Here is a 27,223-nt window from a genome sequence, read left to right as displayed (position 1 = left end):
GATCCGGGCAGCCTGCTCTAGTAAGAGTCTTGGTGGTTCCAACCTTTTTCCATTTAAGAATGATGGAGGCCATTATGTTCTTGGGGACCTTAAAAGAGGCCTTTTGGTACCCTTCCCATAATCTGTGCCTCGACACAATCCTGTCTGGGAGCTCTACAGACAATTCCTTCAACCTTCTTGCTTGGTTTTTGCTCTAACATGTACTGTCAACTGTGGGTCCTTATATAGACCAGTGTGTGCCTTTCCAAATCATGTCCAATCAAGTTGTAAAAACATCAAGGATGAGAAATGGAAACAGAATACAACTGAGCTCAATTTCAGTTCTCTTTGCAAAGGGTCTGAATACTTATGTAAATAAGGTATTTCTGTTTTTTATTTTTAATAAATTTGCCAAAAATATCTAAAAAACTATTTTCGCTTTGTTATTATGGGGTATTGTATGTAGATTGATTCAAGCAGTTTTAGAATAAGTCTGTAACATAACAAAATGTGGAAAATGCCAAGGGTTTGAATACTTTCCAAATGTACTGTCGGTAATAGGGTGTGATTTGGGATGCAATCAGTGACTAAACAACTACAAGGGAACGCCTGGTAAGGAACAGAGAGCCAAAGCCCTGAAGGGTTTCTGAGGTAAAATTACATCCTGGATGGTAGCATTCCAAAATGTTATGTTTTTGTGAGTGTGTTATCGGAGAATGACATGCAAAAACCTTCGGCTTGAAATCTCAGTACAGTGTTTTCTGTATATGGTTGTTTAACATACACTTCTTTCTAAAGTGACCTGAAGTTCACACCTACTGGGGCCTATAGCTACATGGAGCCAGCAAGGAACCAATCTCACTTCATTGGTAATGAAAATAGTGCAGTACAACAGGTATTGTCATGTTATTTATTTTTCTAGGCAAGTCAGTTAAGAACAGAAGTCTTATTTTCAATGACAGCCTTGGAACAGTGGGTTAACTGCCTTGTTCAGGGGCAGAACGACAGATTTTTACCTTGTCAGCTCAGGGATTCAATCTTGCAACCTTTCAGTTACTAGTCCAATGCTCTAACCACTAGGCTACCTGCCGCCATTCTTACAGGGATTCATATTTTACCCACAATCTATCAATTATCAATACCTGTACTAGCTAATATTTATCCAGAGAGTCCCGGGAAATACTGCAACTATCAGAAGTGCCTATCTAAACACCAATAAGGACAAAGTGTTGCCGTTTTGAATATATTTTGGATATTTTTCCCCATTTGCATCCACTGCCACAGGACTTAATGTGGCACAAACAGGGAGCATAACTTCTGGAGCTTACTCAGAATGCATTACATGTAAACGCTGAACACTTGTTTGATTTGTTTGAAGTGTTACCAGAAGTTGCTTACTGTCATGGCAAAACATTCAAGTTATAATGCCAGAATGCAAGAATGTCTTTGTCTGTCTGAAAATAGTATTGGAATGTAGTTTATTTGTTCTTGTTGAAGTACATAGTTGCTATACCTGCTGAGGTTGCATTCCAAATGGCACCCTAATACAGTGCCATTTGGGACACATCCTGACAGAGAAACAAAATAAAAGCGAAAAGAGACATAGATCATTTGATGAGGAGCTCATAGAAGCATGAACACTTAAGAAGACAAGCAGCAACCATTTTGGTATGACATTTTCTATTATTCTTTAATTCATTATACATTGAATGTACATGCACTATTTTCCAGAATGTAAATATACGGAATAGTGAACACTGTCACTTACAGGTAGGCCTACTTTATTGATTGAAAAATCTCACTCAGAAATACTTCATAAATAAAATAATTTGGTAGCACTTCATTATACCTCTACATAATAAAGCATTTATAATTGGATAGTAAATTGTTTACTCCTCATTTATTAATCATTACTCCCACATTTGTAATTGTTAGTAGCCTAGTTATTCACACATGTATTAACAACATTTAAAGGATTTAATAAGGATTCATACAACGTTTATAATTGGTCCTTATAAACCATTTACTAATCATTAGATAAGTGTTTTTGCGTGACCTCATTGAAAGTTTGGGGTATTTATACTTTATAAATATTTTATAAATGTTTTGAGTGACCAGTGTAATTTCTTACAAAAAGATGGACATGCCATTGGTAGACATTCCAGCAGTACCTGGTCTCAAAATGGCCCCCAGAACATTTCAATGGTTGAACTGTTATTTGAGTGAGAGGTTATTTTCCTGACACCACACTCCGATGGCCCTCACTTCCTCCCTGTGGGCAGTCTCGTCATCACTAACATAGAGGCTACTGCCAGCATAGACTCAAATCGCTGGCCACTTTAATAAATGGACTTAATAAATGTATCACTCGTCACACAAATAACGCCACTTCAATAATGTTTACATATCCTACATTACTCATCTCATATGTATTACTGTATTCTATACCATTTACTGCATCTTGCTTATGCTGCACGGCCATCGCTCATCCTTTTATTTATATGTACATACTCTTATTCATCCCTTTACATTTGTGTGTGTAAGGTAGTTGTTGTGAAATTGTTAGATTGCTTGTTAGATAATACTGCACTGCCGGAACTAGAAGCACAAGCATTTTGCTACACACGCATTAACATCTGCTAACCATGTGTATGTGACCAATGCAATTTGATTTGATAAAATGTGCTCTATTTATACTCTATAATGAATTTATACATGTTTTTTTGTGTCCAGTGTAATTTCTCACCAAAAAAATGGAGGGGGGGGGGGGTAGGGGTGTTGTCCTACTAAGCTCTATGGAATTGTTTTAAGAAGGTCTGTTACTATTTAATTTTGAATTTCAAGAGCTCTTGAAGTTTACAAAAACAATGTACATTTTATTTTTATTTTGTACATTTTTACCTTACTGCTAAAATGTCTAAAACCTGTTTTTGCTTTGTCATTATGGGGCATTGGGTGTAGATTGATGAGGGATAATACATTTAGAATAAGGCTGTGACATACAGTGCCTTGCGAAAGTATTCGGCCCCCTTGAACTTTGCGACCTTTTGCCACATTTCAGGCTTCAAACATAAAGATATAAAACTGTATTTTTTGTGTGAAGAATCATCAACAAGTGGGACACAATCATGAAGTGGAACGACATTTATTGGATATTTCAAACTTTTTTAACAAATCAAAAACTGAAAAATTGGGCGTGCAAAATTATTCAGCCCCCTGAAGTTAATACTTTGTAGCGCCACCTTTTGCTGCGATTACAGCTGTAAGTCGCTTGGGGTATGTCTCTATAAGATTTGCACATCGAGAGACTGAAATTTTTCCCCATTCCTCCTTGCAAAACAGCTCGAGCTCAGTGAGGTTGGATGGAGAGCATTTGTGAACAGCAGTTTTCAGTTCTTTCCATAGATTCTCGATTGGATTCAGGTCTGGACTTTGACTTGGCCATTCTAACACCTGGATATGTTTATTTTTTAACCGTTCCATTGTAGATTTTGCTTTATGTTTTGGATCATTGTCTTGTTGGAAGACAAATCTCCGTCCCAGTCTCAGGTCTTTTGCAGACTCCATCAGATTGTCTTCCAGAATGGTCCTGTATTTGGCTCCATCCATCTTCCCATCAATTTTAACCATCTTCCCTGTCCCTGCTGAAGAAAAGCAGGCCCAAACCATGATGCTGCCACCACCATGTTTGACAGTGGGGATGGTGTGGTCAGGGTGATGAGCTGTGTTGCTTTTACGCCAAACATAACGTTTCGCATTGTTGCCAAAAAGTTCAATGTTGGTTTCATCTGACCAGAGCACCTTCTTCCACATGTTTGGTGTGTCTCCCAGGTGGCTTGTGGCAAACTTTAAATGACACTTTTTATGGATATCTTTAAGAAATGGCTTTCTTCTTGCCACTCTTCCATAAAGGCCAGTTTTGTGCAATATACGACTGATTGTTGTCCTATGGACAGAGTCTCCCACCTCAGCTGTAGATCTCTGCAGTTCATCCAGAGTGATCATGGGCCTCTTGGCTGCATCTCTGATCAGTCTTCTCCTTGTATGAGCTGAAAGTTTAGAGGGACGGCCAGGTCTTGGTAGATTTGCAGTGGTCTGATACTCCTTCCATTTCAATATTATCGCTTGCACAGTGCTCCTTGGGATGTTTAAAGCTTGGGAAATCTTTTTGTATCCAAATCCGGCTTTAAACTTCTTCACAACAGCATCTCGGACCTGCCTGGTGTGTTCCTTGTTCTTCATGATGCTCTCTGCGCTTTTAACGGACCTCTGAGACTATCACAGTGCAGGTGCATTGTATTTATCATCATTAGTCATTTAGGTCAACATTGGATCATTCAGAGATCCTCACTGAACTTCTGGAGAGAGTTTGCTGCACTGAAAGTAAAGGGGCTGAATCATTTTGCACGCCCAATTTTTCCGTTTTTGATTTGTTAAAAAAGTTTGAAATATCCAATAAATGTCGTTCCACTTCATGATTGTGTCCCACTTGTTGTTGATTCTTCACAAAAAAATACAGTTTTATATCTTTATGTTTGAAGCCTGAAATGTGGCAAAAGGTCGCAAAGTTCAAGGGGGCCGAATACTTTCGCAAGGCACTGTAAGAAAAAGTGGGTCTGAATATTTTCCAAATGCATTGCATGTTAAATAGAAATCAAACTGGATGGTCTTCAGAGCTAGAGGGGTTGCAGGTAGCCTAGTGGTTAAAGCGTTGGACTAGTAACTGAAAGGTTGCAAGATTGAATCCCCGAGCTGACAAGGTAAAAATCTGTCATTCTGCCCCTGAACAAGTAAGTTAACCTGCGGTTCCTAGGCCGTCATTGTAAATAAGAACTTGTTCTTAACTGACTTGCCTTGTTAAATAAAGGTTAAAAAAAAATAGGTGGGAGGGGTTGAGGGTAGCTGAAGGATGGGATTCATTTTGGGGGGGGGGGACTGGCTTCCCTTGGCATCCATGAATACAAGCCACTGCTTTACTGGCCTTTAAAGGTAGTAACTCTAACATAATAGTACAGTTCAGCGAATTAATGGATTTAGACATTAGTTTCCTTACCTTGTAAGCACTCTATGGTGCTTTGGCTGAGAGCTGGGACGTCACCAGGACCGGGCTTTCGGGGCTTTAGTCCAGAATGATTTTGGGTCAGCACTTAATTTTTTGCACTGCTTCCATTGTGTAAAAACTTTTTGTAGGCCTCTTAACTTAGTGTGGTGCTTTGTTTCACAGAGCCGTGGTTATGTGAAACTCCAAAAGTAATTCAACCATTAAAATAAACTCAAAGCTAATTTTGCAGTGTGTGCTCAACTAATGTTAGATGCCAATTTCAGCACGGTTTTGATTGGGCCTGCGCCATTGTGCTGTTTTGAGACAAGCATGGGGGGGACTTGAGACAGCATGGGTGGGACTTGAGACCAGCATGGGGGGACTTGAGACCAGCATATGGGGGGACTTGAGACAGCATGGGGGGACTTGAGACCAGCATGGGGGGGGGCTTGAGACCAGCATGGGGGGGGACTTGAGACCAGCATGGGGGGGACTTGAGACCAGCATGGGGGGGACTTGAGACAGCATGGGGGGGACTTGAGACAGCATGGAGGGGACTTGAGACAGCATGGGGGGGACTTGAAACAGCATGGGGGGGACTTGTCTTGATAAATCAATCAATGTCAGATTTTTGTTTTCACTGAATCTCTGTTGCGTTCATCGTCATTATTCTAGTTGCTCATCTATTAGCAGAACTGATCAAAATGGAGTGTAAATGGAGTCTTTTAAATGTCCACGGAACATGCTCCATAACACTAAAAGTACAGACATGAACAAACATGGGTACGAGGACCCCGATCACGCACCAACACAACAAATAAACAACACTGACAATAAAACAATTTCTGACAAAGACATGAGGGGAAACAGATGGTTAAATACACAACAGGTAATGAATGGGATTGAAAAGAGGTGTGTGGGAAGACAAGACAAAACCAATGGAAAATGAAAAATGGATCAATGATGGCTAGAAGCCCGGTGACGTCGAACGCAGAGTGGATTCGGCTATTTCAGCAACACAGTGTGTAAAATACAGGTGTGTAAAATATGGCACACATCCATGCAATCTCCATAATCAAATATTGGTAATAGAATGGCCTCACTGAAGAGCTCAGTGACTTTCAATGTGGCACCGTCATAGGATGCCAACAATCCAACAAGTCAATTCGTCATTTTTCGTCCCTGCCCTGGTCAACTGTAAGTGCTGTTATTGTGAAGTGGAAACATCTAGGAGCAAAAACGTATCAGCCGCAAAGTGGTAGGCCAAACGAAAAATTGTCTGTCCTTGGTTGCAAAACTCACTACCGAGTTCCAACTTGCCTCTGGAAGCAACGTCAGCAGAATAACTGTTTGTCGGGAGCTTCATGAATTGGGTTTCCATGGCTGAGCAGCTGCAAACAAGCCTAAGATCACCATTCGCAATGCCAAACACCGGCTTGAGTGGTGTAAAGCTCGCCGCCATTGAACGCTGAAGCAGTGGAAACATTTTCTGGAGTGATGAATCACGCTTCACCATCTGACAGTCTGATGGCAAGTCTGGGTCTGCCGGATGCCAGGAGAACGCTACCTTCCCACATGCATAGTTTCAACTGTAAAGTTTGGAGAGGGAGAAATAATGGTCTGGGGCTGTTTTTATGGTTCGGGCTAGGCCCCTTGGTTCCAGTGAAGAGAAATCTTAATGCTACAGCATACAATGACATTCTAGACAATGCTGTGCTTCCAAATTTGTGGCAACAGCTTGGGGAAAGCCCTTTCCTGTTTTAGCATTACAATGCCCCCGTGTACAAAGCGAGGTCCATACAGAAATGGTTTGTTGAGATCGGTGTGGATAAACCTGACTGGCCTGCACACAGCCCTGACCTCAACCCCATCGAAAACGTTTTGGATGAATTGGAATGCCTTCTGCGAGCCAGGCCTAATCGCTCAACATCAGTGCTCTTTTAGCTTAATGGAAACATGTCCCCGCAGAAATGTTCCAACATGTAGTGGAAAGCTTTTCCATTAGAGTGGAGGCTGTTAAAGCAGCAAAACGGGGACCAACTCCATATTAATGTCCATGATTTTGGAATGAGATGTTTGACGAGCAGGTGTCCACATACTTTTGATCATGTCGTGTATGTTCATGAGATCCCACTCTCCGGGCCAAGATTTGCAGTCCCGTTAGTGACGGTACCTGGAAGGTTTGATGATCCATCTCATTAGAAACCAAAACACAGATCGAGGGAGCTTTATTCAACTCAGACAGAACAATCACCAAAGAGGAACTCCGCTGAACCCACATGTCTGTTTACTCACAACAAACCACTGAGTCTTCATCGCTCCCTAAAGGGGACCCACATCAACATCATTTTAAAACAGAGTACCCTAACAAACTTAGAAAGACACCCTATGCTTGAGTTCTGACGAAGGCCTTTGACCAAAAGCTCCAACACCAGGACTCCTGACCGACCCTTTTCCCTTTGTACCAATGCGTCATAACGGACCCTCAACTAAACCAGACGACACTCACACATAAATAAATTGTTGCATTGAATTTCCCTTTTGCGTGATGCCGTGTCAGAAACTGATTATTGTATTTCTGTTAGTCTTAATTACATATCCTGATTAATACTGTTGCTGCATTGTCCACATTTGGATGTGAACTGATAGCCTAGGGAATGGCGAATCCTAGTGGATGAAACCAGGGACGCAACTTTCACTCGGGATGGACATGCCCCCCCAAATTCTGAAATTGCATTTTTGTCCCCACCAGTTTTATCATTGGAATGTTATTCAAAACGATTGCTTTAGGACCATGCAGACTCCTCCGAGCCGTCGGGTAGGCTGTTTGGAGTGTTTATCCAACTGGATAAAAATTATTGAAAAAATAATAATGATTCAAAATAAAATGTATAATGTCCCCCCCCCACATTGTGGCCTTGGATGAACCTATAATTTTGGTGCAGTATTGGTGGATTCTGTTATATTTTCCCTCTCAGTTGATAAGACCGTCTCATCCTCAACAGTCTGGTGAATGTGTGTACTGTTGTGTTTGTTGAGTTCAAGTACAGAAGTTCATGTATGATGTTGACCTGTGGTGATTCTCACCTCCATGACCGTGTTGTTTTCCATTAGCCTATACCCTGCCTTAGTCTGTTAACTCTCTCATTTTCCAAATTATTTAGCCTAGTATATAATACCAACAAAACAAATATCAGTGTCCTTGAGTTCAGTTACAAGTGTTTGGGTCATTGAAGTTTCTGAGTTAAATGACTTTCACGATGAGAACATAGCAACTGACTGTTGATTAATACTTCATATTTAATTTACAAATGTTACAAAAAAATGTCCACTTCCACTTTTTTTTCTCTCCACATTAAAGAGTATTTTGTGTAGATCGTTTACAAAACAATACAATTCAATAATTTTTAATGACACTTTGTAACATAAAATGTGAGACAAGTCAAGAGGTGTGAACTTTCTGAAGGTACTATAGATATTTAGTTGCCTAATACATTAGGTCCAGTTACGGCAGGACATGGGGTAAGAGTGTAATCTTGAGGGTAATCTATTGTCTTTGCTATGCCGGATTAAGTGATATGACATGGGGTTCATAAACCTCCCCCAACAGGCCATCGTCATTAAGTTTTGTAACTCTCTTTGTATTCTGTCCTGAAATGATTCTCATATGCAGTGTAAAGGTCTCTGGCATCCCTCGTCTGATCAGTTCCCACTGAAGCTGGAATAAACAAAGGGGTTACATCATTTAGTAAATGTGTGAACACTACATTCCTATCCTCTTCAAACTCCTTTCCACTTATTCATTTCACATCTTTACTCAGTATCATTATTTGTTAAAGCAACCTTACACTGAAATCCCTTTGAGTGAGGTTATTCCTCATTCTATGATCATTTTTGGAGATTAATAATAATTCATTATTATATGATACGTTTGAAAGTGACTCTCACCTGCTTCAAGATTTCAGATTCGGTAAGGTCTGTTGTCATGGTAAATTTCACCCTCAGTACCAACTTATATCCTGTAGAGACACAATGAGTCAGTAATACGAACAAGCATTAAGCAAAACAGACAGGCAGACAGGCAGACAGGCAGACAGGCAGACAGGCAGACAGACAGACAGACAGACAGACAGACAGACAGACAGACAGACAGACAGACAGACAGACAGACAGACAGACACGTACCGTACTATAAGAAAAAAAGGAGACTTGACAGGGTTGACCACTATTACCAATTTCATTAGATATTAAGTAAAGTAAATCACACTTACCAGACCTACTATGCATGGTGTACTGTCCTGCAGGTGGAGTTATAGTGCTCATTTGTGTAGTGTCTGGTAGATCAGTAGTGGTTGTTGTATTAGGAGCTGTAGTTATTGTAGTAAGAGTTGCAGTTGTTGTATTAGGAGTTGCAGTTGTTGTAGTAGGAGCTGCAGTTATATTAGGAGCTGCAATTGTTGTATTAAGAGCTGCAGTTGTTGTATTAGGAGCTGCAGTTGTTGTATTAGGAGCTGTAGTTGTTGTATTAGGAGCTGTAATTGTTGTAGTAAGAAAAGCGGTTGTTGTATTAGGAGCTGTAGTTGTTGTAGTAGGAGCTGTAGGTGTTGTAGTAGGAGCTGTAGGTGTTGTAGTAGGAGCTGTAGGTGTTGTAGTAGGAGCTGTAGGTGTTGTAGTAGGGGCTGTAGGTGTTGTAGTAGGAGCTGTAGGTGTTGTAGTAGGAGCTGTAGGTGTTGTAGTATGGGCTGTAGGTGTTGTAGTAGGAGCTGTAGATGTTGTAGTAGGAGCTGTAGGTGTTGTAGTAGGAGATGTAGGTGTTGTAGTAGGAGATGTAGGTGTTGTATTACGAGCTGCAGTTGTTGTATTAGGAGCTGCAGTTGTTGTAGTAGGAGATGTGGTTGTTTTATTAGGAGATGTGGTTGTTTTATTAGGAGCAGTGGTTGTCATAGTAGGAGCTGCAGTTGTTGTGATTAGAGCTACAGTTGTGGTTGTTGCAGTAGGAGCTGTAGTTATGGTTGTTGTAGTAGTAGCTGTAGTTGTGATTGTGGTAGTAGGAGCTGTAGTTGTGGTTGTTGTAGTAGGAGCTGCAGTTGTGGTTGTTGTAGTAGGAGCTGTGATTGTTGTAGTAGGAACTGTAGTTGTGGTTGTCGTAGTAGGAGCTGTAGTTGTGGTTGTCGTAGTAGGAGCTGCAGTTGTGGTTGTCGTAGTAGGAGCTGCAGTTGTGGTTGTTGTAGTAGGAGCTGCAGTTGTGGTTGTATGAGCTGTAGTTGTGGTTGTTGTAGTAGGAAATGTAGATGTGGTTGTTGTAGTAGGAGCTGCAGTTGTGGTTGTATGAGCTGTAGTTGTGGTTGTTGTAGTAGGAGCTGCATTTGTGGTTGTTGTAGTAGGAGCTGTAGTTGTGGTTGTTGTAGTAGGAGCTGTAGTTGTGGTTGTTGTAGTAGGAGCTGTGATTGTTGTAGTAGGAACTGTAGTTGTGGTTGTCGTAGTAGGAGCTGTAGTTGTGGTTGTCGTAGTAGGAGCTGCAGTTGTGGTTGTCGTAGTAGGAGCTGCAGTTGTGGTTGTTGTAGTAGGAGCTGCAGTTGTGGTTGTATGAGCTGTAGTTGTGGTTGTTGTAGTAGGAAATGTAGATGTGGTTGTTGTAGTAGGAGCTGCAGTTGTGGTTGTATGAGCTGTAGTTGTGGTTGTTGTAGTAGGAGCTGCATTTGTGGTTGTTGTAGTAGGAGCTGTAGTTGTGGTTGTTGTAGTAGGAGCTGTAGTTGTGGTTGTTGTAGTAGGAGCTGCAGTTGTGGTTGTCGTAGTAGGAGCTGTAGTTGTGGTTGTCGTAGTAGGAGCTGTAGTTGTGGTTGTTGTAGTAGGGGCTGCAGTTGTGGTTGACGTAGTAGGAGACGTTGTTGTAGTAAATGGATCTGTTGTTGTCGTAGTAGGAGCTGCAGCTGTGGTTGTTGTAGTAGGAGCTGCAGCTGTGGTTATCGTAGTAGGAGCTGTTGTAGTAAATGGATCTGTGGTTGTTGTAGTAGGAGCTTCAGTTGTTGTTGTTGTTGTAGGAGCTGCGTCTGTGGTTGTTGGAGCAAGAGATGCACCTACAGCTGTGGTTGTTGGAGCAGGAGATGCACCTACAGCTGTGGTTGTTGGAGCAGGAGATGCACCTACAGCTGTGGTTGTTGTAGCAGGAGATGCACCGACAGCTGTGGTTGTTGGAGCAGGTGCCTCTGTTGCGGTTGTCATATTAGGATCTGTAGTTGTGCTTGTTACAGAGCAGAGTCTGCCTATTACTTGGAAAAAGATAATAATTATTAGGTAGCGTAACAATACTTTAATCCCAGGCACCAGAAATTGACTCAGGCATTTCTAAAACATCTGACAATTTGTTTCCCTCAATGTCACCACACATCATCATCCTGCAAAAAAACCCACAAAAACATTTAGCAGAAAATGTCTTCTGGAACATGTGAACTTTCCTGTGCCTTAATAATACATGTGTATGCCATCTGTAAATACAAATAAAATTGTTAAATTACGAGCATAGTAGTTTTTGACACAGAAAATATAGGAACATTCCTGCTTTCAATGATTGGCTGAGATAATGGAAGGGCTAGACATGCCGAGAAATTAGTTTGGATATGTCTGCCATGTAGCATGGTCTTATCTATTACACGAGCTGCTCAGTATGCAGCAAGTTAAAGCATACTGTTAGCTAGCTAGCTAATGTTAGCTGGCTGGCTCTCTAGCTAACGTTTTGTGAATGTTCTGTGTAATATTATTTGTATCTCAGAAAGCCATTTGAATTGCTAGTTATAGCCTAATGTTGGCTAGCTAAAATTGAACCTATTTGGTTAGCTTTAGCTACTTGCAGGTTCATGCATGGTAGTATTGCCGCGTTCGAAACAAGTGGGAAAAAACAAGAGTTCAAATCATGACATCAGTGAATTTCAGTTCGGAAAGTCAGAGCCCTAGAAAGAGGCCCGAGTTCCAGAGTTGGATAACCGTTCAAATAGTTTTTTCCAAATCCTAATTGTTTTGAATGCAGCGTTTAGTTGGGATTATGGTTAGCTAGCTAGCTCCATGTCCAAACAAAAGAAACCACTATGCAAATGACCATTTCACTGTACCTTTTACACCTTTTATATCCTCTGCATGTGACAAATCAACTAATAATTTATTAGTTAACTAGGCAAGTCAGTTAAGAACAAATTCTTATTTACAATGACAGCCTAGGAACAGTGGGTTTTCTGCCTTGTTCAGGGGCAGAACGATAAGAGTTTTACCTTGACAGCTCAGGGATTCGATCTAGCAACCTTTCGGTTACTGGCCCAATGCTCAGACCACTAGGCTACCTTCTGCCTGTTTACCAGAAATTGTAATCTGAAGAACAACATAACCGGCACCAAAATCAGAGTAGGATATAGGCCAAGGACCAGATAAAGTGTATTTTTGCTACTACTTTCACCATGTTTAGTCTTGAAATCTTTGGTAGTTTACTACACTGAGAATCGTTAAAGAGATAGAGATATGTGGGGCAAAGGCTTAAGAGTGTGTGAACAATGCTGAATGGGTGTAGACAAAGAGCTCTCCAGTAGGTGTACTGTACCAAAATATTCACAGACCATTTTCTCAAAGATGGGGTACAAGTTCATCAACTTTCAAAGCATAATTAATTTCCCATTGCTCATCAACTGTGCAGTGCATGATATAACAATAATAGCTCTGAGTCTCTACTTTTATCTAATGTAAAAAAAAAATGTAATTTCAAATTTGCTGCATAGGACCAGATACTAACCTGAAAAAATTATGATGAGAAACACTCCAAGTTCCATAGTTGTATTGGTATTCCCTCTAATACATGGGAGAAAAAACATGAATCAAATTCTAAATACATTTTAAACTATTATTAATTTAAATTATACATTTAAATACTATCAAAAATACAAATTGAAATACTGAAGGTAGCCTAAACAGTAAGCAGTTAAAAATCTCATTATGTTTTTTTAAGTGAGATTTTTCTATCAATACAGTAGGCCTACCTGTAAGTGACAATGTTCACTGTTCTACACATTTACATTCTGATAAGTGCAGGTACTTTTAATGTATAATATTTTATAGAATAATAGAAAATGTCTTACCAAAATGGTTGCTGTTGTCTTCCTCAGTGTTCAGGCTTCTGTGAGCTACTCAACTGATCTGCATAAGCTTCTGTTCTATAATTTGTTCTCTGTCAGCTGGCATCCCAAATGGCACCCTGTTCGCTATAAAGTGCACTACTTTGACTAGGAAATAGGGTGCCATTTGGAATGTACACTCCGTCTCTGGCAGTTACAGTAACTACACAGTTCAACATGAAGAATAAACTACATTACAACACTATCAGACCAGTAAGCAACAACTGAATATATTTTTAAAAGTACAGACTCATAGATTCAAAATGGTATATAATACACTGTAGTTGGAGGAAACAGGAAAGTTATGTTGCTTTTAAAGTTGATAAACGTGTTATCCCACTTAACGAAATAATAGGAGAAAATACCCTTGAAAGTGTTCACACTTGCTCAAGAGCTCTTCTATGAGTATGGCCATTCAGCATTGATCACACGATCTTATGCCTTAGCCCCACCCATGTATTTAAGGACTCACATGTGAGGACATGTACTAAAAACAGAATGAGTAAGGTGGTGTAGTAAACAAGTGTTGAAAGTAGTAGTCTACAATAAGGAAAAACTCCAGGTGAAAATACACTTCATCTAGTCTTTTGCTTATATCAAATCAAACCAACATTTATTTGTCATGTACACAGGATAAAGAAGGTGTAAACGGTTCAGTGAAATGCTTCCTTGCCAGTTCCTCAACAGCACAGTATCAATATCAAAAATAGAAAACTTGTGAACAGAAAAGTATCAATATCAAGAAATAGAAGGGGAAAAGTCGCAATGCCAGTAGAGAAAGAACAAAAGAATATACACTAAGTAGAAAAACAATATCAACAACGGCGGTGGTGATAGAAGAAGTTATATGCATACAATCAGGGTAAAGTGGCTGAGCAGCTGGATTCATGTAAAACGTAGCAGCAGTGTATGGTGGTTGAGTGCGTGAGTGTTAAGAGAGAGGCATGTGAATGTGCATAGAGGCCGTGCAGATTGTCCAAGGGGGCAGGCAGACAGCTAGAAGAACATTGGTGGAGGGCTTGTGATGTCCATGGCCTCTCCCTGATCTAAAATATAGGTTTTGTTGAGTTGTGTCCAGTCCAGGTGGTGATTGTACAGGCAGACCATCTCTGGGAAGAAGGACGTCAGCGTTGCACAGCAGCTAAAACCTGGTCCCAGCTGAGGCCAAACACTCCTTTATGACGTCAGGATCTAGAGCATCAGAGCTGTTAACAGTCAAGAACAGTCAAAATGTTTTTAATGAAATGGGATGATATTTGGATATAACCAGATCAACGTATGATGGCCAAAGTATGAAAAAGGACTGTTGCTTCTACATTGATAAAGTTTTATCTTAAATTTACTGGCTTCCTCCCCATGCCATTCACTTGGTATCAGGAGGTGGGATTTTTAAGGGATACGGTGACATCAGCCTAGCTCTCCCATTTTATTACACCAATGGGAACATGATATTCTCTTACCTAATTTAGATAAGTACCATCTTGTAACCAACATCGGAGAAGGTACAGTATGTTTGCAGAGGGGTGTGATTTATATAGCTACTCTAGCCAAAATGTAACAAATATAATTAAGAGTTTACCCTATTCATCTATGGCAAAGATACTTATGTTTCCGCTTTCATTTGTATCTGCTGTTAGCTAGTTACTGGCTAGCTAGATCTTCAGCAAGCATGGAACAAAAGAGGGGAAAGGTCACTCAAAACTCTGACGCAGTTGTCATGCCAACACATCATTCAGTGCTGCTGTGAACCGCATCACATGAGACATGCCAAATGGGAGAACTATATTCTTTTGTACATCATTGATGCAATGTTGCTTGAGATGTTTTTACTGCAACACTGTTCAATGCATCCAAGTTTCTTGACATAGGCATTTCAAACAGCTGTCAGTCAAGGCGAGTTCATGAATACAAGATCCCAGCCCACTCAACCTGTCTTTTCAAACTTCCTGGTAGTTAGCAATGAGAGAGAGTACTTCTTTATAGAATGTCATTGATGGAGTACTTGGTATTCCCGAAGATTATTGAAAAACAACATTTATACCAAGCCATGAGGTCGAAGGAATTGTCTCTGCAGTAACCATCTTTGCAGCATTCCACCAATCAGGCCTTTATGGTAGAGTGGCCAGATGGAAGCCACTCCTCAGTAAAAGGCACAATGCAGCCCTCTTGGAGTTTGCCAAAAGACACCTAAAGGACTCTCAGACCATGAGAAACAAGATTCTCTGGGCTGATGAAATAAAGATTGAACTCTTTGGACTGAATGCCAAGCGTCACGTCTGGAGGAAACGAGGCACCGCTCATCACCTGGCCAATACCATCCCTACGGTGAAGCATGGTGGTGGCAACCTCATGATGTGGGGATGTTTTTAATGGCAGGGAATGGGAGATTAGTCAGGATCGAGGGAAAGATGAACAGCGTAAAGTATTTGTATTTATTATGGACCCCTATTAGCCAAGGCAGCAGCTACTCTTCCTGGGATCCGACAAAATTAAGGCAGTTATACAATTTTAAGACATTACAATACATTCATTACAAAATTCAGAACACACTAAGAGTGTGCCCTCAGGCCAAAACACCACTACCATCTATTTAACAACACAAAATCCATTTGTACGTGTGTGTATAGTGTGTATGTTATCATGTGTGTTTATGTATGTGTCTGTGCCTATGTTTGTGTTGGTTCACAGTCCCCACTGTTACATAAGATGTATTTTTATCTGATTCTATTGCTTGCATCAGTTACCTAATGTGGAATAGAGTTCCATGTAGTCTGGACTTGGAGACTGTGAAGAGACCTCTGGTGGCATCTCTTGTGAAGTATGCATGGGTGTCTGAACTGTGTGCTAGTCATTTAAACAGACCGTTTGGTGCTTTCAACATGTCAATATCTCTCACAAGTACTTTGAGCCAGGAGAGATTGACATGCATATTATTCATGTTTGTTCTCTGTGTACATCCAAAGGCCAGCCATGCTGCCTTGTTCTGAGCGAATTGCAATTGTCCTTACTCCCTTTTTGTGGCACCTGACCAAACTAAACAGTAGTCCGGGTGTGACAAAACTAGAGCCTGTAGAACCTGCCTTGTTAATAGCGCGGTTAAGAAGTTAGAGCAGAGCTTTATTATGGACAGACTTCTTCCCATTTTAGCTACTGTTGTATCAATATGTTTGGACCATGACAGTTTACAATCCAGGGTGTCTCCAAGCAGTTTCGTCACCTCAACCTGCTCAATTTCCACATTATTTATTACCAGATGTAGTTGAGATTTAGGGTTAAGTGAATGATTTGTCCCAGATACAATGCTTTTAGTTTTTGAAACATATTCCTTGCCACCTATTCTGAAACTACCTGCAGCTCTTTGTTAAGTGTTGCAGTCACTTCAGTTTCTGTAGTAGCTGACGTGTATAGTGTTGAGTCATCTTCATACATAGGCACACTGGTTTTACTCAAAGCGGCATGTCGCTTTGAGTAAAGATTGAACAAATCAAAGAGCCTAGACAGCTGCCATAGGGAATTATGTTGGAGAGGCTTCCATTAAAGTCCCTCCAGAGCGTTCAGGACCTCCGACTGGAGCAAAGGTTTACCTTCCAACAGGACAACGACCCTTCCAACAGGACAACGACCCACACAGCCATGACAATGCAGGAGTCTATGAATGTCCATGAGTGGCCCATCCAGATCCCGGATTGAACACGATTGAACATCTCTGGAAAGACCTGAAAATAGCTGTGCAGCAACTCTCCCCCTCCAACTTGACAGAGCTTGAGAGGATCTGCAGAGAGGAATGGGAGAAACTCCCCAAATATAAATGTGCCAAGCTTGTAGCGTCCTGTAATCGCTGCCAAAGGTGCTTCAACAAAGTACTGATTAAAGGGTCTGAATAATTTCGTAAATGTGTTTTTCCTTTAAAAAAAACATTTTTTATACATTTGCAAACATTTTTGGGTGTATTGTGTGTGGATTGATGAGGATTAAAAAAAAATACATTTTAGAGTAAGGCTAATGTAACAAAATGTGGAAAAAGTAATGGGGTCTGAATACTTTCCAAATGCACTGTATATTTTTATACCTAAAGGGGTCCTAAAATTTCAAAACAAATAGATAAAGGTTTCTTGACGGTATGATGGTTTCTTGATGGTATGATGACTAGAAAATTGACAGACTTTTTATGTAAAGATATAACCTAATCGTATTATCACCTGTATCTGTAGTAGAAAGCAATGGGTTAGAAGATGTACATAACCAACCCATCAAATAAAATGCATCATCTATTTATGGCCAGCTATGTAAACTCTAACATTGATTTATCCTGCAATAGATGTCATTCAATTGGTAGTATTAATTTTTGTATTATTCTAATGCCTGTTAAGCAGGTTGACATTTATTGGGATGAGTCTTGTCCTGAATGCAGAACTGATCTATTATCACTACATTGGCTGCAAAAGTCAAAATTGGCTGTATTGTAAAAAAAATGTATTTCACAAAAATGTGCATTTTGGTCTTAATGTAATTTTCTGGTTAGGCATTAGGGATAGCAGTGTGGTTAAGAGTATGGTTAAAGTTAGGTTTAATGACTGTGTGGCTGTGCCAGATTTTATGACTTTGTGGCTATGGCAGCTACTAACCTGCACCTCTTAAGGGGAAAGTAATCAAATCAAATGAAATTGTTTTGATCACATACACATGTTTAGCCAATGTTATTGCGGGTGTTGCGAAATGCTTGTGTAAGTGGTGCGTAACCAGTGGCAGGGACCTCAGACGCAGGAGAGCAGAACTAGGTAATAGCCGGAGCAGTTTAATAGTAAAACCAACGGCATAAGAAATACAAAACCTGACGCGCACCAGTCAAACAAATATGCACAAGCACTTATACAACAAGCAATACCACACAAAGACATGGCGGGAACAGGGGGTTAAATACACAACACATAATAATGGAAATGAAAACCAGGTGTGTGGAAAAACAAGACAAAACAAATGGAAAACGAAAAATAGATCGGCGATGGCTAGAAGACCGGCGACATTGACCGCCGAACAAGGAGAGGCACCGACTGCGGCAGAAGTCGTGACAGCTTGTGCTAATCAGATTACATTATTGAGTTTGGGTAATTCAAAAGTTACGTTACTGATTAAAACATTTGGACAGGCATAGCAGGAAGATAAAAATGCCGTCAAGTCCCAGATGAGGACATGTTGAATAAAAATGACTCTATAAATAAACATACACAATGTAATCATTTATGTTAGTGTGTCAAGTTGAAAACACTGCAGCTATTTCGTGACTTTCCGGGGACAGCGCCTCATTTTTGTTTGCAGGGCATCATGTGAACATTTTAATCCACATGTGAAAGGTTATGTGACCACGTGAAAATCTGGTAACACTGTAATTGACACATAGCATTTTATAATTTAACATAAACTCTCCTTACGGGAAAAACACATGATTTCACATTTGGAAATCACATGATTTCACGTGAAATTATGTGAAACAGTGCGGTTTTGGAACACTTTACATGTGATGATATTTCACATGAAGTTTCACATGTGGATTTCCGGTAACACTTCACTTGACACCCAGAATTACAACACGTTATGACAGGGTCATAACCATGTCATAATATATCAAAACAGTAACATGGTCATTACAATTTCATGATGCACGTACATATTTTGACCTGTTGCGATATATATATTGCATTATTTAATGGCTGGTTATGACATAAGAGTGTCAAAACTCACAAAACTTACCACTCAAGGCAAAACATTCCATTACACCATAGCCTGCTTGTCAACATTATGTTTATATTATATTTATCTGTATATATTAAGGAACACCTAACTTTCCCAGACATACATTACTCCTGAGGTTGTACTTCAAAAAAGAATGTATTATTATTATTTAATAACTATTATTATTAGTTGTCCTATTATTATTGTTACTAGGTATTGTTTGTTTAGTTATTTTTTTAATTTGGACAATCTTGAAAACGAGATACTACATCTCAAGAGATTTCATTCTGCAAAATATTTTCTGAAATTGAACATGTTAAATTTTCACTGTAATTGCGCACACGTTGAAGTCAGACATACAACTACCTCAAGGCTCTGTTTCTGATGACTGGGATGAATGCAGGAGTGTCAAGGCAAACGACAGGTCAAGGGCAGGCAGAGGTCAATTAACCAGAGCACAGTCCGAAAGGTACAGAACGGCAGGCAGGCTCAGGGTCAGGGCAAGCAGAGGTCAGTAATCCAGGGTGGTGTGACAAGGTACAGAACGGAAGGCAGGCCCAGGGTCGGGGCAGGCAGAGGTCAGTAATCCAGGGTGGTAGGACAAGGTACAGAATGGAAGGCAGGCTTAGGGTCAGGGCAGGCAGAATTGGTCAAAACCCGGGAAAACTAGAAATCAGGAACTAGAGAAACAGACGATCCAAGATGGAGTAGCAGTCAGACGTCTTTGTCCATCGTCTTGTCATGTCCCATTTATATATATTTTTATATACATTTCTTGGCATATCTTTTATATATTTTTCTAAACCTCATCTTCAAAATACTCTCCTGCAACCCGCCTCACCCAATGTGATCTGTTTTTTCTAAAGTATTTTTATTTACCTCGGAACCGGAATCCCCCAACAGAAGTTAGCCAACAGAAGCTAACAGAAGCTATCCAGCTCACTAGCTACTAGCTAGTAGTCAGCTAACCACTGCTAGCGGTCATCAGCTAACCTTTAGCTTGGAAAGCTCTCGCCAGTTTGTACAACGCGACTCAAACAGGAGCGTACCGGACCTATTTTCTCTACATATCCCCGGATTCCTACCGCAAGCTCCAAACCTTTTCACCTGGATCATTGCAGCTAGCTAGATGCTATTCGAGTGACTACTGGCTAGTGGCTAATGTCCGTCCCAAAGCAAGCACCTATTAGCCTGGAGCTAGCCCATGCTAGGCCCATTCTCCCGGTTAGCTGAAGAGGCCCATCAGCCACTCCTGGGCTACAATAACTGGACCCCTTCTACTGCCGGTATGGGGCACGGAACCCCGCCAATCCTTCACAACTGGACTACGATGTAATCTGCTCGCGGGGGTACTCAACTGGCCCCTACATCGTGCCGACACCCTGAATGCCCATCTGCTAGCCTGCTAGCCGCGGCCCGCTAGCTGTTTAGAGCATATAGTACTGTTAGCAGAATAGATCCATCAGCCAATTTCATGGGCCACTATACCTATTTTGCCAATTGGACCCCTCTGCTACTCAGAACCCTACTAAACCATCACGTCTGGTCTATCGACGTCAGGCTAAAACAGACTTTCCTCCATTGAGACGTCCCTCTTAAGGCCCTTCTGCTAGCTTGCTAGCCCCGGCTTGCTAGCTGTCTGAATCGTCATGTCTCCAGCCAGCCCAACCACTCACTGGACCCCTATGATCACCCAGCTACGCATGCTTTTCCCTAATATCAATATGCCTTGTCCATTACTGTCCTGGTTAGGGATTATTGTCTTATTTCACTGTAGAGCCTCTAGCCCTGCTCAATATGCCTTAATGCTTAACCAACCATTTAGTTCCACCCCCCACATATGCAGTGACATCACCTTGTTTAATAAACATCGCTAGAGACAATATCTCTCTCATCATTACTCAATGCCTAGGTTTACCTCCAATGTACTCACATCCTACCATACCTTTTGTCTGTACATTATTCCTTGAATCTATTCTAAACCTGTTCCTTTTACTCTCTGTTCCGAACGTACTAGACGACCAGTTCTGATATCCTTTAGCCGTACCCTTATCCTACCCCTACCTCATAGAGGTTAATCCAGGCCCTGCAGCGCCTAGCTCCACTCCTACTCCCCAGGTGCTCTCATTTGTTGACTTCTGTAACCATAAAAGCCTTGGTTTCTTGCATGTTAACATCAGAAGGCTCCTCCTAAGTTTGTTTTATTCACTGCTTTAGCACAGTCTGCCAACCCTAATGTCCTAGCTGTGTCTGAATCCTGGCATAGGAAGACCACTAAAAGTCCTGACATTTCCATTCCTTACTGTAACATTTTCCGACAAGATAGAACTGCCAAAGGGGGAAGTGTTGCAATCTACTGCAGAGATAGCCTGCAGAGTCCTGTCTTACTATCCAGGGCTGTACCCAAACAATTTGAGCTAAATCCACCTTTCCAGAAACAAGTCTCTCACCGTTGCCGCTTGCTATAGACCACACTCTTCCCCCAGCTGTGCCCTGGACACCATATGTGAATTGATTGCCCCCATCTATCTTCAGAGCTCGTGCTGCTAGGTGACCTAAACTGGGACATGCTTAACACCCCGGCCATCCTACAATCTAAACTTGATGCCCTCAATCTCACAAATTATCAATGAAACCACCAGGTACAACCCCAAATCCGTAAACACGGGCACCCTCATAGATATCATCCTAACCAACTTGCCCTCCAAATACACCTCTGCTGTTTCCAACCAAGATCTCAGCGATCACTGCCTCATTGCCTGCGTCCCTATGTCACGGCCGTCGAAAGAAGCGGACCAATGTGCAGCGTGGTCAACGTACATTTTCCTCTTTATTTTGGAATGATGCCAACAAAACAAGAAACAAAACGAACAACAACCGTGACGCTTACAGGGCTTTAGTGCTACAAACAAAGTTAAATACCCACAATCACAGGTGGGAAAAAGGACTGCCTAAGTATGGTTCTCAATCAGAGACAATGATAGACAGCTGTCCCTGATTGAGAACCATACCCGGCCAAAACAAAGAAATACAAAAACATAGGAAATAAAACATAGAATGCCCACCCAAATCACACACGGACCAAACCAAAATAGAGAAAAAAAAGCTCTCTAAGGTTAGGGCGTGACACCGTAATGGGTCTATGGTCAAACGCCCACCCCTCATCACTGCTCACACTTCAGCGAGCAGGCCTTTCTAATCGACCTGGCACGGGTATCCTGGAAGGATATTGACCTCATCCCGTCAGTAGAGGATGCCTGGTTATTCTTTAAAAGTGCCTTCCTCACCATCTTAAATAAGCATGCCCCATTAAAAAAATGAACCAGGAACAGATATAGCCCTTGGTTCTCTCCAGACCTGACTGCCCCTGACCAGCACAAAAACATCCTGTGGTGTTCTGCATTAGCATCGAATAGCCCCCGTGATATGCACCTTTTCAGGGAAGTTAGGAACCAATATATACAGGCAGTTAGGAAAGCAAAGGTTAGCTTTTTCAAGCAGAAATTTGCATCATGTAGCACAAACTCAAAAAAGTTATGGGACACTGTAAAGTCCATGGAGAATAAGAGCACCTCCTCCCAACTGCCCATTGCACTGAGACTAGGAAACACTGTCACCACTGATAAATCCACTATAATTGAAAATTGCAATAAGCATTTTTCTATGGCTGGCCATGCTTTCCACCTGGCTACCCCTACCCCAATCAACAGCCCTCCACCCCCCACAGCAACTCACCCAAGCCTCCCCATTTCACCTTCACCCAAATCCATATAGCTGATGTTCTGAAAGAGCTGCAAAATAAGGACCCCGACAAATCAGCCGGGCTAGACAATCTGGACCTGTCAGAAGGTGGGTGTAGCTGGTGCATGAAGTCAGGCGCAGGAGAGCAGAATGAGTGAGCAACGTACTTTACTCAAAATAAGGCACAAGGTAACAATACAATACAATATTGACCAACAATAAACGGTAATCAATTACGCACTGGAGAAAATAGCACCCATCAAAAACCAGCAATAACATAACGGATAAACATAGAAACAATCACGCACAAAAACATAGGGGAAACAGAGGGTTAAATACATGAACATGTAATTGGGGAATGAAACCAGGGGTCTATAAAACAAAAACAAAACAAATGGAAAATGAAAGGTGGATCAGCGATGGCTCGAAGACCAGTGACGTCGACCGCCGAACAAGGAGAGGGACCGACTTCGGCCGAAGTCATGACAGGACCCTCTCTTTCTAAAATGATCTGCCAAAATTGTTCCAACACCTATTTACTAGCCTGTTCAACCTATCTTTTGTATTGTCTGAGATACCCAAAGATTGGAAAGCTGCCCCCATCATCCCCCTCTTCAAAGGGGGAGACAGGGTAGTGAAGTAGGGAGACACTCTAGACCCAAACTGCTAGAGACCTATATCTATCCTTCCCTGCCATTCTAAGGTCAATGAAAGTCAAGGTAACAAACAGATTACCGACCATTTCGAATAACACCGTACCTTCTCCACTATGCAATCTGTTTTCAGAGCTGGTCATGGGTGCACCTCAGCCACGCTCAAGGTCCTAGACAATATCATAACCATCATCAATAAGAGACATTACTGTGCAGCCATATTCATCAACCTGGCCAAGGCTTTCGGCTCTGTCAATCACCACATCCTTATCGGCAGACTCAGCAGCCTTGGTTTCTCAAATGATTGCCTCACCTGGCTCACCAACTACTTCTCAGATAGAGTTCAGTGTGTCAAATCGGAGGGCCTGTTGTCCGGACCTCTGGCAGTCTCTATGGGGGTGCCACAGGGTTCAATTCTCGGGCCAACTCTCTTCTCTGTATACAGGTACATCAATGATGTCGATCTTGCTGCTGGTGATTCTCTGATCCACCTCTACGCAGACGACACCATTCTGTATACCTCTGGTCCTTCTTTGGACACTGTGTTAACTAACCTCCAGACGAGCTTCAATGCCATAAAACTCACCTTCCATGGCCTCCAACTGCTCTTAAATGAAAGTAAAACTAAATGCTTGCTCTTCAACCGATCCCTGCCCGCACCTGCCTGCCCGTCAAGTATCACTACTCTGGACGGTTCTGACTTAGAATATGTGGACAACTACAAATACCTAGGTGTGTGGTTAGACTGTAAACTCTCCTTCAGACTCACATTAAACATCTCCAATCCAAAATTAAATCTCGAATCGGCTTCCTATTTCGCAACAAAGCATCCTTCACTCATGCTGTCAAACATACCCTTGTAAAACTGACCATCCTACCAATCCTCGACTTCGCTAATGTAATTTATAAATTAGCCTCCAACACTCTACTCAACAAATTGGATGCAGTCTATCACAGTGCCATCCGTTTTGTCACCAAAGCCCCATATACTACCGACCACTGCGACCTGTACATTCTCGTTGGCTGGCCCTTGCTTCAAACTCATTGCCAAACCCACTGGATCCAGGTCATCTACAAGTCTCTGCTAGGTAAAGCCCCACCTTATCTCAGCTCACTGGTCACCATAGTAGCACGCGCTCCAGAACGTATATTTCACTGGTCACCCCCAAAGCCAATTCCTCGTTTGGCCACCTTTCCTTCCAGTTCTCTGCTGCCAATGACTGGAACGAACTGCAGAAATCACTGAAGCTGGAGACTCTTATCTCCCTTACTAACTTTAAGCACCAGCTGTCAGAGCAGCTCACAGATCACTGCACCTGTACATAACCCATCCAACTACCTCATCCCCATACTGTTATTTATTTTTGCTCCTTTGCACCCCAGTATCTCTACTTGCACACTCATCGTCTGCACATCTATCAGTGTTTATTTGCTATATTGTAACATTTGAATTAAATGTGGGTTTTGACACTCTTATGGAGTAACTCAATTTATGTCTCAACATGTGTAAATATTTGGTACAGACAGTGTTATGACCATATTATGAAATGTTATGACAAGTTGTGTCAGCTGTTATGACATATAATGACATACTTATGGCCGTGTCATAATGTGTTACGATGCTGGGTTTCAAGTAAAGTTTTACCTGAAATCCACATGTGATACTTCATGTGAAATATCATCACATGTGAGTGTTCCAAAACTACCTAGTTTCACATGATCTCACGTGAAATTATGTGATTTTCCACATGTGAAATCATCTGTTATTTCCTTAAGGGGAGCTTATGTTAACCCCCTAGAGTCGATTGAGGCACCGGTGTATCAATCCAAGATACTTGGCAAAACATTTAAACTTGAGATATTGTATTGAAGGAACTTCAATCCACCGCATTCGCCAGTGTCACACTTCCGCATCTGCGGTGAAAGCTGGCAGAGCGAGAGCGTTGTTTATTTGACCATGAGACGTCCCAGAAATCTGTCTTCTCACGAAAACGTCTGTAGCATCCAAACGGATTGACCTACATGTTATGTATGGTACAATGTGCTGTACGTTGTACTTTACCCTGTTATGCTTTACGACAGTCTGCTGCGTTACGCATGAATGTGTTGTCAGAATGAGTGGCACATGTCATTAAACGTCAGAGTGATGTACAGGGTGAAACCGTGCAAATGAATGATGGCTGAATTCAGCTTACCACCGCCAGCACCATTCATCACCGTGGAATAACTGGCTTGAAAGTTTTAACACTTATCTCAAAGCTATGGAATTTTCTACAATCTCCGACAAGCGTAGGACAGCACTACCTCGGTACAGAGGTGACAGAGGATTTTCAGAGCTCTTGGATTGGCTCCTACATTCAACACTGCATTCAGCCTCCTACAGAACCACTTCGCCGGGAAAGAGTGAGTTTGATGGGCTGCCTCACAGCCTTTACTCACAGGCCCCTAGTGTACCTGGGAAGTGACCCCAGTCATGCAGCCCTTGGGTTGCATCCCCTATGCACTGCCTAATGACGTCACAAACAATCTCCAGTCACAGTTGGAAGCAGACATCATTGAGCCAGTCAACGCTGGCCCCTGGATTTCAAACTTGGTCATTACAACCTTAAAGTCAGGTGGAATCCGGACCTGTGTGAATCTCCACACTGTGAACAAGGTTGTAAGTACCCCTTCCCTACAGCTGAGGAGCTGACCGCACAATTCACGGCTCCAGGGTCTTCACGAAGCTCGACCTGCGTCAGGATTATCTTCAGGTGCCCCTCCTCCCAACCAGCTGAAACGCTACGGCCTTCGTCAGACACGCTGACATGTTCAGATACACATGCATTGTCACACGCTAATCTGTTTCACCTGTCTTTGTGCTTGTCTCCACCCCCCACCAGGTGGATCACATCTCCCCCATTATGCCCTGTGTATTTATACCTGTGTTTTCTGTTTGTCTGTTGCCAGCTCGGCTTGTCCAGTCAAGTCCTACCAGCGGTTTCCTATGCTCTAGTTTTTTGTCTTTCTTAGTCTTCCCAGTTCTGACCTTTCTGCCTGTCCTGGCCCTGATCCCGCCTACTGTCCTGTACCTGCCTGATTCTGATTTGGATTAATACTCTTTGCCTGCATTGACTTAACTTTTGCCTGACCCATTGTACTATCCTCCTCCTGTGTCTGCATCTGGGTCTTAGCCAGAGTCGTGATAGTACAATCTGGCCATAACTGACCCAGCAGACTCGGACCAGCTCCGTAACACTGTCTCCTCCCAAGGAGCCACAATTGGAAGACGCGAGGAGTTACTGCAAAGCCTTATGGAGGGACTCCAGACCCTGGCAGAACGCCATGACCAGGCATTCAATACATTGCTGGAGCAATTCCACGGATTCCCAACTAGGCAATAAGCCACAACAGTAATCCCCCAGACTCTCAGTTACCCCGCCACCGGCGGGCTCTCTTCCCAGCCTTCCTCGGTGTCTCGAGAACCTTGCTTAACTCCTCCGGAGCGCCTTGCTGGAGATTCTGTAACCTGCCGGGCTTTTCTCTCCCAATACCCCCTCATCTTCGAGCTGCAGCCTTCTTCATTCCCCTCGGACCGCTCGACAATAGCATTCCTCATAACGCTGATGCCCGGGAGGGCACTCGGGAGGGTCCTTCGCCTTGGCTACGGCGATGTGGAAACAACAGTCCACCGTTTGCCTCCGTCTGGAGGAGTTTGTGGCGGAGGTACACAGAGTGTTTGATTCTCCGTTGTCCGGGAGAGAGGCTGCTCGTAAACTTCTCTAACTACGTCAAGACTCCCGTAGGGGGGTAGACTATGTGGTGGATTGAAGCACTTATCTACACGTTCCTTTACAGTTATTGGAGGAGGTTAAAGACCAGCTCGCAGCCCAGGAGCTTCCCATCTCGCGCGACATTTCTATAGGCTACGCAATTGAGTGGCCTCT

General features: G+C 42.2%; 1 protein-coding gene across 1 annotated transcript; it reads right to left on the bottom strand.

Moving 5' to 3' along the window:
• Positions 1–8,300: 8,300 nt before the first annotated feature.
• LOC135511251 (probable serine/threonine-protein kinase clkA) lies at positions 8,301–26,895 on the bottom strand. The gene is made up of 4 exons (XM_064932873.1): positions 26,714–26,895; positions 9,292–11,037; positions 8,969–9,039; positions 8,301–8,738 (listed from the first exon to the last, which is right to left on the bottom strand). Exons 1-2 carry the CDS (start codon positions 26,893–26,895, stop codon positions 9,945–9,947), a joined length of 1,275 nt encoding a protein of 424 aa, XP_064788945.1. The 3' UTR covers positions 8,301–8,738; positions 8,969–9,039; positions 9,292–9,944.
• Positions 26,896–27,223: the final 328 nt, after the last annotated feature.

This window comes from Oncorhynchus masou, chromosome 23 (genome assembly GCF_036934945.1).
Source record: "Oncorhynchus masou masou isolate Uvic2021 chromosome 23, UVic_Omas_1.1, whole genome shotgun sequence".
NCBI classification, from domain to species: domain Eukaryota; kingdom Metazoa; phylum Chordata; class Actinopteri; order Salmoniformes; family Salmonidae; genus Oncorhynchus; species Oncorhynchus masou.
This window is presented reverse-complemented; position numbering and strand designations above follow the sequence as displayed.